This window comes from Taudactylus pleione, unplaced genomic scaffold (assembly GCF_031769625.1).
Source record: "Taudactylus pleione unplaced genomic scaffold, aTauple2 ptg000007l, whole genome shotgun sequence".
Taxonomy (NCBI): domain Eukaryota; kingdom Metazoa; phylum Chordata; class Amphibia; order Anura; family Myobatrachidae; genus Taudactylus; species Taudactylus pleione.
Window position 1 is genome coordinate 29,029,526 of NW_028284410.1, and position 14,297 is coordinate 29,043,822.

Below are 14,297 nucleotides of genomic sequence, written 5' to 3' on the forward strand. Positions count from 1 at the left end.
GTCTCAGGTCTGAAGCACTCGTTCCAGGAATATTTTTATATATTGATCAACTGCACAATTACGTTTCTGTGGTTGGCTAAGTGTAACCATTCTGACATTATGTATATTGTAGTGCTCCAGTGTCCACTGAGTTTGACATTATACATGACGTACCTGGATACACTGATTCAGCAGTAAAGTGTCCCTGGAAAACGTAAAGAGTTGGCAGAGACTGGTGCGCACAATATAAGCAGCCTAAAGATCTTTTGGTGTAGGTATATCACCTTATACACCTTCTTAAAACAACAAATGACATACAATATCACCAAATATTTATCCACAGATGCTAAATCAAACTTCTTGGGATGTTGGTGTTCCCCACACTAGATGTTCTCATCTTTAGAGTCTAAAGTCTTGTTACTCCAAGGGGGGTAAAAGACATAAACCAGACATAGGGTAATGACGTCAAAGTTCAATGGGAACCAACAGGGCTGCCATCAGAAATGATGGGGCCCGGGACTGACAGAATAGACAGGGTCCCCCTTTTTTGTGTCTTCCCTGGGAGCCCCCCTTCTGTCTCCCTTGCCAGCCCCTTCTGTGTCTCCCCTGTCACCCTCTCCTCTCAGCATAGTGGCGCAGCGTGAAGTCATACACGCCGGGCTGAGTCTCAGAGGTGGATTAAGACCCAGTGGAGACCTAGATAAAGTACTGGCATGGACTCCCCTCCTCTGTGTGTGTATATGTATACATTAGCTATGTTTGTGGGCCTATACTACAACCATTTACCGCTTGCCTTTCAAAACAATGATCTTTATTTCTGGACAACTACTTCATTCACCTCACCCCACTCCTGACATTGCTATACCCCACCCAACCCACCTAACTCCCCAGGATCAAGCTTATACTTCTCTTAATACATTACATCCCTCCCCCCACCCATTAATACAAGTATACACCCCCACCTCACCCACATAGCATGAATAAGTATGGTACTCCATAATTATGGGGTCACCTCTCTCTTGGTTATGGGCACCGCCTTTGCCTAGTGGCTTAGTCCTGTCCCCAGGGATATTGTAAATGATATGCTGCCCTTGTATAAATATAGGAGACACCCCACAGATTTCTAGGTGTCCCCTTGATCCCCTAATTATCACCACTGTTTTTTATCAGGGAGCTAACATACAGTATAGGAGTGCCCTATGGACATGTGTAAAAGCCCCTGTATTTTTTAATGTGGTGCCCCACAGTTATGGGGTCACCCCTCTGATAGGGACAATTCCTTTGAGTAATGGCTTCACCCTGTCCCCAGGGATATTGAAAATGATATGCTGACCTTGTATAAGTACAAGGGGACAACTGGAAAAATGTATACTTATACAAGGGCAGCACATACTTTACAATATCCCCGGGGGCATGGCTGAGCCTCTAGGCAAAGGTGGTTTCCTTAACTAACAGAGGTTAGTCAGGGACACCATAACTATGGGGCGCCACATAAGTACAGAGCCCCCCTAAGGTACTTACTGTACTTACTATACTGTACTTACTCTGATAGCAGCATCGCAGGAGACTCTGTGTCCCTCACACAATAGCTGTAGACACATCATGCAGGCCGGGAAGAGCATGAGGGGGCGGGGACTCAGGGAGAGGATGGGGACTCTGGAAAGGGGCAGGGAGGGACCTCACGCTCCATCTGAAGGGGAGAAGGACAGGTAATGCAGAGCAGGGGAGAAAGAGGGGCTGGGACTCGGGTAGGGGTCAGGGTAGTGGGCTTTACACATCCGTCTGCATGGGGGATAACTTGTGCAGAGGGAGACACAATTAATTTAAGTGAGGCAGTGCTAAAGGCGAAACCACTGTTCTGCCCTCCTATGAGAAGGGGCCCTGCAGCTGCTGGTAGTCACATAGTGACTGACACTGACAGGGGGCCCCGCAGAGCATCGATCCTGCAGCAAACTGCTTTGTACTCACAGGCAGTCATCTGTCTGTGATTAAGACTGGATCATCTGCACTCTGTGGGCCCCCTCTGAGCCCGGGCCCGGTACAATAGTACCGGCTGTACCCCCCTGATGGCAGCCCTGGGTACCAAATAATATAATAATTATAGATTTGTACCAGAAAACAAGGTCTACAAGCTAGAGTAGACACATAAGCCTTTGTTTTTTTTCGGGGGAGCCTCCCACTCTCAGATGGTATATGTTGATACTTCTTTGACACCAATCATAACAGATGTAATAGTCCACTCCACAAAAAGTAGACAGTAAGAGCATTAAGGTAGTCCTTCAGGTGTCCCCGGAAACCACCTCCAAAGTCTTTGGTAAGATGCCAGTAGAACCCCACACAGTCCTCTCACCCAACGCGTTTCGATGTAACATTTATCTTTCTCAATGCATACACCAACATCCCAAGAAGTTTGATTTAGCACCTGTGGATACATTTTTGGTAATCACAGGAAAGTCACCCCTAGTTCAAATACCAGTAAATAAATAATATCTAAAAATTGATCATTAATAATAAATACATATTACTAATACTAGTAGGTCACTTTGTAAGTTAAGTTTAGTGGCTGTTTCAGTGTAGTGTTATATGAAGTTTCTAATTCTCTGATTGGCTGCATGTTAGATACAGTGTGATCTAGCTTCTCCCACTTTATTCTGATTTATAAATGGTCACAAATTTACAACATTAAAACAGTTGGTGCCCATACCTTTGATGAACTATACTAAAAAAAAAAAAATTACTTATTTCATTAGCAAATGTTGTGGATGGGACACTGTCAAAATTATTGTTGTAATAACAAAAGAAACAAATTTTGACCAATCCATTGCTCATATTGGTATATTGGCAATGGGACCAACCACCTAATGGGCCTGATTCAGAGTTTCACATTAAGTGGTCGCAATTGTGGCCGCTTACACATTCAGAAATAAGTGTGTCCTCTGCTTGTGTTCAGAGTCAGCCACATCCATGCTACCGCACCACCCCATCTATACACTGGGGACAGCAGCTGTCATCATCAGCACACATTAGCACCAGCCCTATCCTTGGTACTAGAAATCCACCAGATCTAAGCATGTTTTTACCTCTGATTAGCTCGCAATTCAGTCACCACGCCAATGGAATATTTATCTCATGCCCCGCTGTCACCCACTTGCACCCTCTCAATCTCTGAATCACCCGTATTTGTACCAGCTGCATATACTTGCTCAGTCTGCTAACAATCACTAGATCAGTATGCTGAGGTATTGAGTGCAGCTCTGAATCAGGTCCAGTATGTACAATGTACTGTAGCATATTTTGCTTGTATGAACATCCATTTGTCATTGTAGTATTACTACTGGCGAAAAGCCGTAGGTCTGTGCAACATGGTGCTACCATAAGCTAAATGAGAGGTCTTCCAATGCATTTAGGCAAATTAGTGCAGCATTCTCTATTCTTATTGATAATGTAAATCATATTCTCTAATTTTTTTATGCAACAAGAGATTGGATTTCTTAAGAATAACCATGAAGATGAATTCATTATTACTTGTCTATTTTCATATGGTGGCATGCCAAAGGCACGTGTTGCAAAAATCTGAGAATAATGTCTTCAATAGCAATAAATCTGAGGGAGAAAAATATAATGGGTATACTGTAATGCTACAATAAAGCTTTTTATTGCATCTATTTATGAGAGCACAGCATACAGATGTGTCCTCATACATCTAGCCTTCAAGCTTGTTAAACAGCCCTTCTAGTTGCACCATGCCGTGGCGTAACTCAGTAGCGCAGAGCATCTTTCCGGATGTCTTTTTACCTTCAAATGTGTCTTATTCGCACAGCAATGTGAATAGATAGCACAAGCAGCTTCTGCTGATTAAGATGATATGCAATATGCCTATGTTCTGTGTGTGACTGCGGGTGCATCTGCATGCAAAATGCTGCATTACAGTGTCAGCGGCTGTAACACTGTAATGTAGTGTTTCGTATGCAGATACACCCGCAGTCACACACAGAACATAGGCATATTGCATATCATCTTAATCAGCAGAAGCTGCTTGTGCTATCAATTCACAGCACTGTGCGAATAAAACGCATTTGAAGGTAAAAAGACGCTCGGCGATACCAAGTCACATGGAGCTCCCGCATTATGTGTAGCGCGACTTGTAGCGCACGGAGTATAGATGTATGTGGACACATCTGTATTGTAACAGCGTAAGGTATAACTGGGTCAATCAATTCTTTATTTACTAAGCTGAAGTAAGGATTTTGTAGCAAGGATTATTATTATTATTACATTTAATTTAGCTATGTGTTATTGTTTGCTCTTTTAACAATTGTTTAATTTACACAGCCGGTCATTGTGGTACCCCAGAACCCATCGTGAATGGTTTTATCAATGGGCAGAACTACAATTATCGAGACAGTGTGGTATACCACTGTAATGCAGGCTTCAGATTGATTGGAAAGTCTGTAAGAATATGTCAGCAGGACCATCGGTGGTCAGAGAGGTCCCCCATTTGTGTGCGTAAGTATAGTATGAGGAAGAGTGGGTCAGGAGAAAGGGGCTATTATCAGGGTCAGCAGACATCACTTCTAAACCAGTTGTAAGTATGTAAGATGCTCCCATCTATACCAGGACATATATTGCTTGCCAACAATGGGGCTAACTGCCTAACTGAGGTGTCAGTATTGTAGAGTATGTGTTGGATCTGTGGCATACATATTAACACAGTGTGGGCGGGATGCATCAATTATCGAATTTTGGATGCGATGTATCCCGCCACTGATTGTATGCATAGTGGTGTTTAGTAACACTATGCATGTACATTAAAGCAAAGAACAGGACTACTGATAAGACCTGTCCTTTGCAGAGTGAGGACTTCCAGGTTTATGACCCAGGAGTCCTTCTGCACATGCGAGAGCCTCGGGGGACCCAGGGAGAGATCCTATTGGATCCATCTCTGGGAAGTCTCCGATAAGAAGCCCATAGGCTCCTATTGGGCAATGCCATATATAGATGATGTTGCGTATTGGGAACATGCGGTAATTGTGGTCAAACCATCAAAAATTGCATTTTCGGAAGTTTGACCACATTTTTCAGTATAGTACATCTCGCCTTATGTCACTTGTGGAAGAGGTAGAAAATGTGTCTATGCCAGAGGTTCCCAAACGCAGTTCTCAAAGCTCCCCAACAGTTCAGGTTTAAGAGATATCTATGGCTGAGCACAGGTGGTTAAATCAAATTAACTGAGGTACTAATTAAGTCACCTGTGCTCAACCATGGATTTTCTAAAACCTGAAGTGTTGGGGAGCCTTGAGGACCACATTTAGGAACCTATGCTCTATGCTAAAGGCTGATATATTATGTGTTGTGCTTTAATGCCCCCATTAGACCTAACAGAGTAGACTATATTAAGAGAGGTGGGGAGAAGAGACACGCCAAACACAGCTGCAAATTGTCATTTCTGTTGACACAAGCTGCATTTTGAGTCACTATATAAAATCAGAAAGATATGATGCACTTTAAGCTACAGTATATGGTGTATTGTATATAAATATATAATGTATGAGGTAATATAAGCAAATATAATATAGTTACTGTAATGTAAAAAATAGGAACTGTGGTTGACTGTAGATATTGTAGACCCTCCAACATGACCCGTTCCATCTGGTACAAAATGCTCTGTTCCTGGACTTCCAACCTCATTTATGATTGCAGCCACCAGTGCTGAAACACCTTTCTCATCAATTCACTAGTTCAACACAGGTGGCTGCACTCGTACATTAGGTGGGAAGTCCAGGAGCAGAGCATTTTGTACCTAATGGAAGGGGTCATGTTGGAGGGTAGGTATATTGTATGCATACAACATTTACGTACAGTATACTGATAGACTAAAAAGAGAAGTTCATGCTTTGAGGTTTATAAGCTAGGACAGAGGATTGATAAACGCTGAATTGTGTACAGTCTTAGTATATAACATACTCTGCTTGGAAATGCTTCTTGAAGGCAGCTGTGCATGTCATGCTGTAAGGGGACGTTGACTGGCAACTACAGCATGGACCTGTACCACAATGTACAGATGAGTGCTGTACATTAGTTGTAAGTTGGTTATAGAACACTGCTGACTTGTGTACAAGGTATCAGCAGTCTGGGAATTACATTTTGAGTAAACAGCAGCCATCAACTTGAAATTCCATGGGTAAATTCCATTGGAAGAATTTTGTGGGTATAAGGGTATTCTCCAGGCTATCAGTGCACAACAGAAATTATTTGTGCTAGGTTTGTAATAAGATAAAGGCTTGGTTGTGGGCTGCAAAGAATGACTTGGTATACTATGTGGTCATTACAGAGTCATTTTAGGTATTCATTTTGTTTCCTTCTGTGTCGGCTGCAGCTATCACCTGTGGGCACCCTGGTAATCCTGGGTACGGAATAACTCAGGGATCCCAGTTTAACCTGAATGACATTGTGAAGTTTGCATGTAGCCCTGGCTATGTCATGGAGGGTGCAATTCAAGCTCATTGTCAAGCAAATGGACAATGGAGCCATGTCCTGCCAACATGCAGAAGTAAGTAAAGTAAAATAGCTATGTATGATTTATAATCATGAAATGTAACTGTGTTACAGAGTCTTCCCTAGAACTGTGGCCCCTGCAGTATTTACTGTGTGCTGGAAGTGTGGTATATTGTATAGATAGTATAGATAACATGTATTGGCATGCTAGGTTTGGTGTGAGGCCAACAGTAAACGGCTGCTGGAATGATTCCTCCATTCCATGCTGTTTTTTTTTCCCTTAATGGACATTTGTTTAATGAAAATGGTATTGCCCTTTAAGAAAATGGTCATTCTCTTCAATTAGTGTTAATTATTAATAACTATGCATGGCTATTTAGTGCATTATGTGGTTTCGTGTCCATAACAAACTGTGTTGAGCTTTTGCTACACTGACAGAATGCAGAATGAGAGCTTTCGTGTGCTAGGTTTGAACATCAGGTTACAAAGCAGGAATGCTGAATGAGAATGTTCCAATGATTTTTATTTCTTATCATCCTCTCTCCAACCATTTTAATTCCTGCCTTCTCTTCTTTCTCAAAATAGAAATGTATTCTTCCCTTTCACTGTTATTCTTCTATCCATTAATTGTCCTCTTCTTCTTACCAAACTCCCCTGCCGTTATAAATTTTCTGGACTAGTCTTGAACTGTACCGATCCTGGTCACGTTGAAAATGGTCTTAGACGGGTACTGCAAAGAGGTCCAGATCGATTTAGTTTTGGAACATCTGTATCGTACGAGTGTAGCCATGGTTACTATTTAATGGGGACACATGTGCTTTCCTGCCAAGGGGATGGCACTTGGGATCGAGACCTTCCCAGCTGTCTATGTAAGTAACATGTAATTAAATGTGGATTTAAATGTTTTTACATGAGAGTGAGAAATAACATAGCACATTCTGCATTGGCAGAACAATTGTATGTGTCTGGTAAACTCTGTAGCCTCCTCTTTACTGACTCATTACATATACTGTATCTCTTCATTGTTTGCAGTGATCTCCTGTGGTTCCCCTGGCCTTCCACCTAATGCTCAGGTTTCAGGAAGAAGATATACAGTGGGTTCTGTAATACATTATAGCTGCCTTGGCAAGCGAACGCTAATTGGGAATGCCACCCGTACTTGCCAATTGGATGGACGTTGGAGTGGCTTCTTGCCACACTGCTCAGGTATACTCATCTCAAGTCAGTGTCCCATCCACCTGCTGACTATATCATACAGATGTGTCCACTTACACTTATCCTCAAATTGTGGCAAATAGCCCTAAACTATTAGCTACATAGTACACTATTAGCTACTTAGTATACTATTAGCTACTTAGTACACTATTAGCTACTTAGTATACTATTAGCTACTTAGGGCTCCATTTACTAATGAACGAAATACAAGCGGCAATTTTCGATTAGTATCACTGTGATACAAACGAAAATTCCACTGGTATTTAGTAATACTTACCCCTCCGGCGAGGACCCATGAAATCCTCGTCCTTGGCGAGGTCCTCCACTGGGCTGCAGGCAGCCTAATGCTGCCAGCGACGGGGCTCCAGTGTTATGCGCATGCGCAACTATCTGTCTGCGCATGTGCATGACACAGAGACCCGGCAGTGCCTGGAAGGCTTTGCTGAAGCCGGAAAGGCACCGCTGGGTCTCCATTGCCAGCAATGGGGCCCGCATCTCTCTCGCCATCTAAAAACTGGCGAGAGCGAAGCTGTAAAAACAGCGGTAATCTAAGATTACCACTGTTTACTAAATACAGAAAGGTGGTATAACCCCTTTAGCGAGCGCTAAAGGGGTTATTTTTCGTTAGTAAATGGGGTTAGTACACTAGTAGCGAAATAAGCTGCAAAATTCAGGAAAAATTACTTAAGCATAGAAATCGCTAACCCTGGCAGAGCGTCTAAGTTGTGCCAAGCATCTAGCACCATATGGGACAAAAAAGATCGGTGTATGAGGACACGTCAGTACAATAAAAGAGTCAATGTGCCAACTCTGAGTGTCTAATTCTGAGAGTCAATGGCGCACAACGTGGGCCAATGTTTTAAGTGTGCGCATGCATCCGAGTTGTACTGCGAATGCATCCTGATTGTCTGTGCTAAGAGGTGCAGTACAAAATCAGACACAGGATCTGTGATTTTTTTGTGGGCGTTCCTAGGAGGTAACGGGGTGGCTATGCCAAAGCGGGAGTATCACGGGAGTTTCTCTAAAGGCAGCTGCATCTAAAGACACACAGCCACTCAGACAGACCATACTCAAAAGGAAAAACTCAAAAGTTTTAGGACACCCCCATTTTTCCAGTTTTTATTGAAATGTAAGCAATTATATAGTTCAGTGAATAACCTGAAATGGTAACATGGTAAGTGGCAAAAAATGTAGGTTCGCAAAAGCTGAAAAATAATGTAGATTTCACAGTATTTAAAAAAGGCCCTTTTCCAAGAACAAGTAATGGGTATAGGACTTACAGCTGTTCTACAACAATGAAAAAGAATATTGCCTGGGCCATTAAGCCTGCCAGTGTACTACTGAAGACTAGATGAAGGTCTATTTTGGACCAATGGATCAAAATGTTAAATATTTTGTTCAGTATGCAGGATTATTATACATGGCTGAGTAGGCAAAAGGATGGTTCCTCTCTGTAGGGTTTATTTACTAAGCAGCAGTTTGTAAAAGATGCCACTTCCCATCATTTTTAAGCCAACTATTTATAAGGACAATGCTTTTAATAACAAAACACCCCATGTTTTACAAATTGCCTCTAAATAAATAAAGCCCCCTGACATGCACTATCACACATGGATGAGAAAGCATGATGGTCTTGCACGGAGTCACTGGTACCTGTACCATGAAACTCAGATACATTGAGACATTAAATTGAGTACATTTCAAATAAAACCTGAGAAAATGGTGGTATTCTAAAACTTTTGACCAGTGGTTAATGGATATAGCGTGTCATTATAGCTGTGACCAGAAGAGAATGACGCCAATGTGTCTTATTCAGGGCCATAGCTAGGGTAGTGCGGCCGGTGCTATCGCACAGGGCACCACAGGTCAGGGTCAAATTTCTGTTTATTATCATTCTTGCTTGTAGCTTCCTCTTATTTCATCCCCAGCATCTCCTGGCCTCCCCTATCTCTTCCCTGGCCCTTCCCCATGAAACCATGGCCCTTTTTGGGTGCATTATGTCCCTTTGAAAAATGAGGGGGGCGCCAATGCTCTTTCTGGCACAGGGCACCAAAAAGTCTAGTTACGGCTCTGGTCTTATTATCCCAAGACTGTCCCAGTCTACAAGTCTTAATCTGATCATTATTTTCATACAATTTATTCTTCTGAAGCTTTGCATTATTTTGATTTCTAAACAGTTACAAATGTACTGCACTTGGCAGCCAAGAGTAATCAAGTCATGTCAGATATACATAGAACATGTCCTTTTACTTGAGTAGATGTATGTTTGTTATACTACTGTATAAAAGCTACTCAGCTGCTGAACATGTCTGCACTTAAAAATAATTTATATACTGGTTATCCCATCAGGATCCTTCTACTGTAAACCCTGCTTTTCACATGCCACCACAGCTTAAGGCTGGACCTACATAGATCCCAGGTTATGGTATTGAGACTGTGGAGGAGATGTATCAAATCTTGGATAGCGATAAAGTGGAGAGAAATAAAAAAAAAAGTACCTACCAATGAGGTTCTAACTGTAATTTTTCTAGCACAGTCTGTAAAATGACAGAAGCTGATTGGTTGGTAATTTATCTCTCTTAACTTTATCTCTCTCTAAGATTTGATAAATCTCCCCCTGTGTGTTATATCAGTGTCCAGGAAATTGTGGATCACTGCAGCCATTAGGTTTTTAGTAACATGATCGGGGCACTACATAAGTTCCTACATAAGTCTATACAAGCAGGATAAGAACAGGCCCTCGCAAGTAATTAAATATAAAGGGGAAAATCTCTTTACGCTCATGCCTATAAAGGATTTTCAGTTCATGAAAGAAAAGTTCCAGTGATCACATTCTGAAAATATTCCTCCAGATATTTTTATTTTGCTTACGCTGATGCCTTTCTGATAATGAGGGGCTAAGGTAGTAAACCCGTATGTTTATGCAATTTTTTCTGTTTTCCTATATTTATCAAATGACAGTCACTGGTATAATATTAACATGGAGACCATTGTGACATAAGGGCAATTGTCACTCTCTCCCATTAAGCTCTATTGAAGTTAGTGGGTTACGTCTGGCCTTGCATTACCAAAGCATCAATATTTATCAGGATGTTACAGGGAGCTTTCTGAATTTTACTAGTTGTCTTAAAAACAGCAATACGTTTGAAAGAAAGACCCCCAAAGTGTCTTAATTCCTGTGTCCTCTCAGCCTGCAGTGCATGATAACCTTGAAACATTATTTGAATTCTTACGTCTGTGTTTCTCTCTACGGTATGTTTTCCCCTGTCCCTCGTTTTTATGAATCTGCCCTGCAGTTTTATGTCACAACTCATAAACCCTGGATCTTTATAGCCCGTGTTTTAGGCTGCAGTAAAATGAAAAGAAATCAGTTAAGTGTTTTAGGAAGATTAATGTAAGTGTTGGAATAAGTGTTGTTGATTAACCCCAGCCGTGCTAGACCTTGCCACTCTCTGATGTGTCTGTGGCCTTTAAAATCAATCAAAACTTTATTTTCCTTAAATTTTGAGTGTTGTGGAAATGTCACACAGGAGGGAATTTTGTCTGCGAGTTAATCAGAATTACACTTATGGTTACATGAAATAATTGAGGAGAGGAAATTTGACATGTAACGACCATGACAGTGATTAAATGCGAAAAGAAACCCATAGGCCTCTATTGTGTAACGCCATCCAAATTGAAAAGGAGAGGGAGGGTGGGTGGGGTCTGGGCAGAGGGTTTGGGCTACACTGCACTGTGCAGTCAATGAAGCTGAGTACACGTTAGATGATATGTGTACACAGCGATGCGACGAGCCGACATCTCAGGCTGCCAGTACACATTAGACAATCCGGTGCACGACCTCCCGATATGTTAGCACCAGCTGCATACCAGCTGCATCCCGCTACATGGAGTCGACAGTCGCATTGTCAGATTGAGCTTCATGTAGGGCCGACCTGACGATGCGATTGACGACCAAATGGCAATGTGCATGGCCAGACATAGAGTGTGCACATTAGGCAATTTTGACAATATATTGGACTGATCCATCGGATCGGCTGAAATATTGTCTAATGTGTACTCACCATCAGATCCAGCAGCATGGGAGAGCAGAGAGGAGGAGGCAGGAGCAGTTACAGACTGTATGTCAAGTGATGATGTAAGATAAGAGAGAGGTGGGGGGGACACTATATGTATATACTGTAAGTATGTGACAATGGGCAGGATGCATCAAGCATCTCATTTTGCATGCGATGCATCCCGCCACTCATCGCATGCATGTCGGTGTAACACACGTATGCATGAAGAAAATTACAAAGGACAGCTCTCCCGATTCTGACCCAGAAGTCCCTCTGCAAATGCACAGAACAATGCGCACACCGCCAGGGAGGGATGCTGGGAGGGATCTGATTGGGCCCTTCTCACAGAACTTTGTGGAAAGAAGCCCATAGGCTTCTATTGGGTAACACAATCTAAAGATTGCATTACCCATCAGATCCAAGCATCATCATCACTCTTGGGGGCATACTCAGCATAAAGTGAATGCGCTGCTGCAGTGTGCTACTACTACATCCTCTCCCGTGTCCCCTGAATGCCATGCATGACAATGTCACACCCGGCACCACCAGCATTCTGAGAGACTGGGAGGGATTGGGAACAGCAGCACAGTGTGTAAATATGGCGCGACCAGAGTTATGCCACACAGCCCATTCACGTTATGCCACACAGTAGTACTCCTAATGCACATTATGCCACACTGTAGTAGTGACCCTTATACCACAATATGCCACACACAGTAATGCCCTTTAATACATTATGCCACACTGTAATGCCCCTTACACATAATGCCACACTGTAATGCCCTTTACCCAGAATGCCACACTGTAATGCCCTCCCTCAGCAACTCACCCCTCCAGCGACTCATCTCCTCCTGTGCCCCTCTGGGCTCAGGCTGCTCCTCCATGTCCTGGTCTTTTCTCCCCTGCAGCCGCTCACAGTCCCAGAATGCCAGGCGCGGTTGTGACTATGTCACGCGGTGTGCTGCACAGGTATTCTGGGAGCCTGTAAGAGGGAACAAGTGGCCATCTTGGCACCGCCGGGTAAATGTCTCAGATGGAGACACTGCTATGGGGAGATTGCGACGCAACCCTCTGGCCACAGCGATCCAGGCGATAGCCCTGCTTGCCCGCCCCTAGAATTGCCACTGATGATAGTCCATATATATTGTCAAATTGACAAATACCCTGTTCTACAGTATATTTCTGACTTAAGCTATATTTCAAAACCTCTTACAATATATCTTCTCCTATATGCTGCACTCATGCTTGCCTACTCCTGGAGTGTCTAGAAGTCTCCCGAATTTTGGGGAGTTCTCCCTCACTCCCAGGAGAGTAGACCAGTCTCCAGTATGCCGCCAACTTACCAAGAGAAGGGGACGGTTCGGGGGCTTGATGACTGAATACATGGTGGATTATGACATTGTACAGGGGAACTGCTAAAACATGATTCACACTTCACACTTCTTCCACTAGGATGTACCCTCTGCGATCTGAAGGATAAAAAGTCAACAAGTATGACTATACTATAAAAAAAGCATGTTTCTTCAATATTACTGTTGTCTGTAACTTAACACGCTTATCATAGGCTCAGAAAATGGGCTCACAAGACACTGTAACTAACAGAGTGCAGGCTTTTGTGCACTATAAGGGACAGAACAAAAAGTGACTCATATTCCTTCACTAAATATTAGAGTAATAACATTATTGCAGTGAGATATTTCTAATGTACAGGATCCTTGCTATTATCTTTTTTTCTGTTTTGGTGCCTATTTTCCAATCACAATCATGCAACTTGTAAACTTATAAAAAATTACGTTGACAACATCTATGCATTGTCATTTTAAAAATATATATTCGCTAATGAGATTATGCTATTTTTTCTTTTTGCAGGGGGTAGCTCCAGTGAGTGTGGGGATCCTGGAGTACCATCTCATGGACTTCGCCAGGGCGATGACTTTGCAATAGACAGTTTAGTGCGCTTCAGTTGTGAAGCTGGGTACGTTCTGAGAGGGTCTGCAGAGAGAAAATGTTTGTCCAGTGGACCATGGAGCGGATTACAGCCTGAGTGTGAAGGTACTGTCACTTGAAATGACAATAAATACACCCTCTATTGACTCATGATTATCTAACTATGTCAATGTACAGAGAGGAAACATTTCATGTCCTGAAGTGCTCTTCTTTCTCTATCATTGTGTTAACATATTGACCTTATTTCCCAAATAGATCTTTGCTCACTTAATTGCCCAGTATCCTCAGTGGCTCCACCACCCGCACTCTGTAGCCATTCCCCCTAGCCCAGTAGTGTATCCCCCTCTCCCCTCTTCTTATGTTGGAAGGCAGGACATGTGGGAGGTATGCTCGGCTTCTCACACTGGGAGTGTGGTGCTTAGTTGTGTAATCACCCTCCTGGTGTAACACTGACGTGGTGGAGCAGCATCCACACTTATAAATGATGAGTATTATGATTATAGTTGCGCACAAATTTTGTTAATAGTTCTTCCTATTTCAGTACTCTCTATTTGTTACTGCTAATCATTCACCTCAAGTTAAAACCACTAAACATGGCAACTT

At 42.7% G+C, this 14,297-nt stretch overlaps 1 protein-coding gene across 1 annotated transcript in view; it reads left to right on the forward strand.

Moving 5' to 3' along the window:
* Positions 1 to 14,297, forward strand: part of CSMD2 (CUB and Sushi multiple domains 2) — a 1,115,355-nt gene that overhangs the window by 1,057,905 nt on the left and 43,153 nt on the right. Inside the window, exons 53-57 of the mRNA XM_088462676.1 lie at positions 4,312 to 4,485; positions 6,356 to 6,529; positions 7,155 to 7,343; positions 7,507 to 7,680; positions 13,617 to 13,799. Coding sequence (XP_088318802.1) covers positions 4,312 to 4,485; positions 6,356 to 6,529; positions 7,155 to 7,343; positions 7,507 to 7,680; positions 13,617 to 13,799 — 894 coding nt within the window. The remainder of the gene's footprint in view (positions 1 to 4,311; positions 4,486 to 6,355; positions 6,530 to 7,154; positions 7,344 to 7,506; positions 7,681 to 13,616; positions 13,800 to 14,297) is intronic.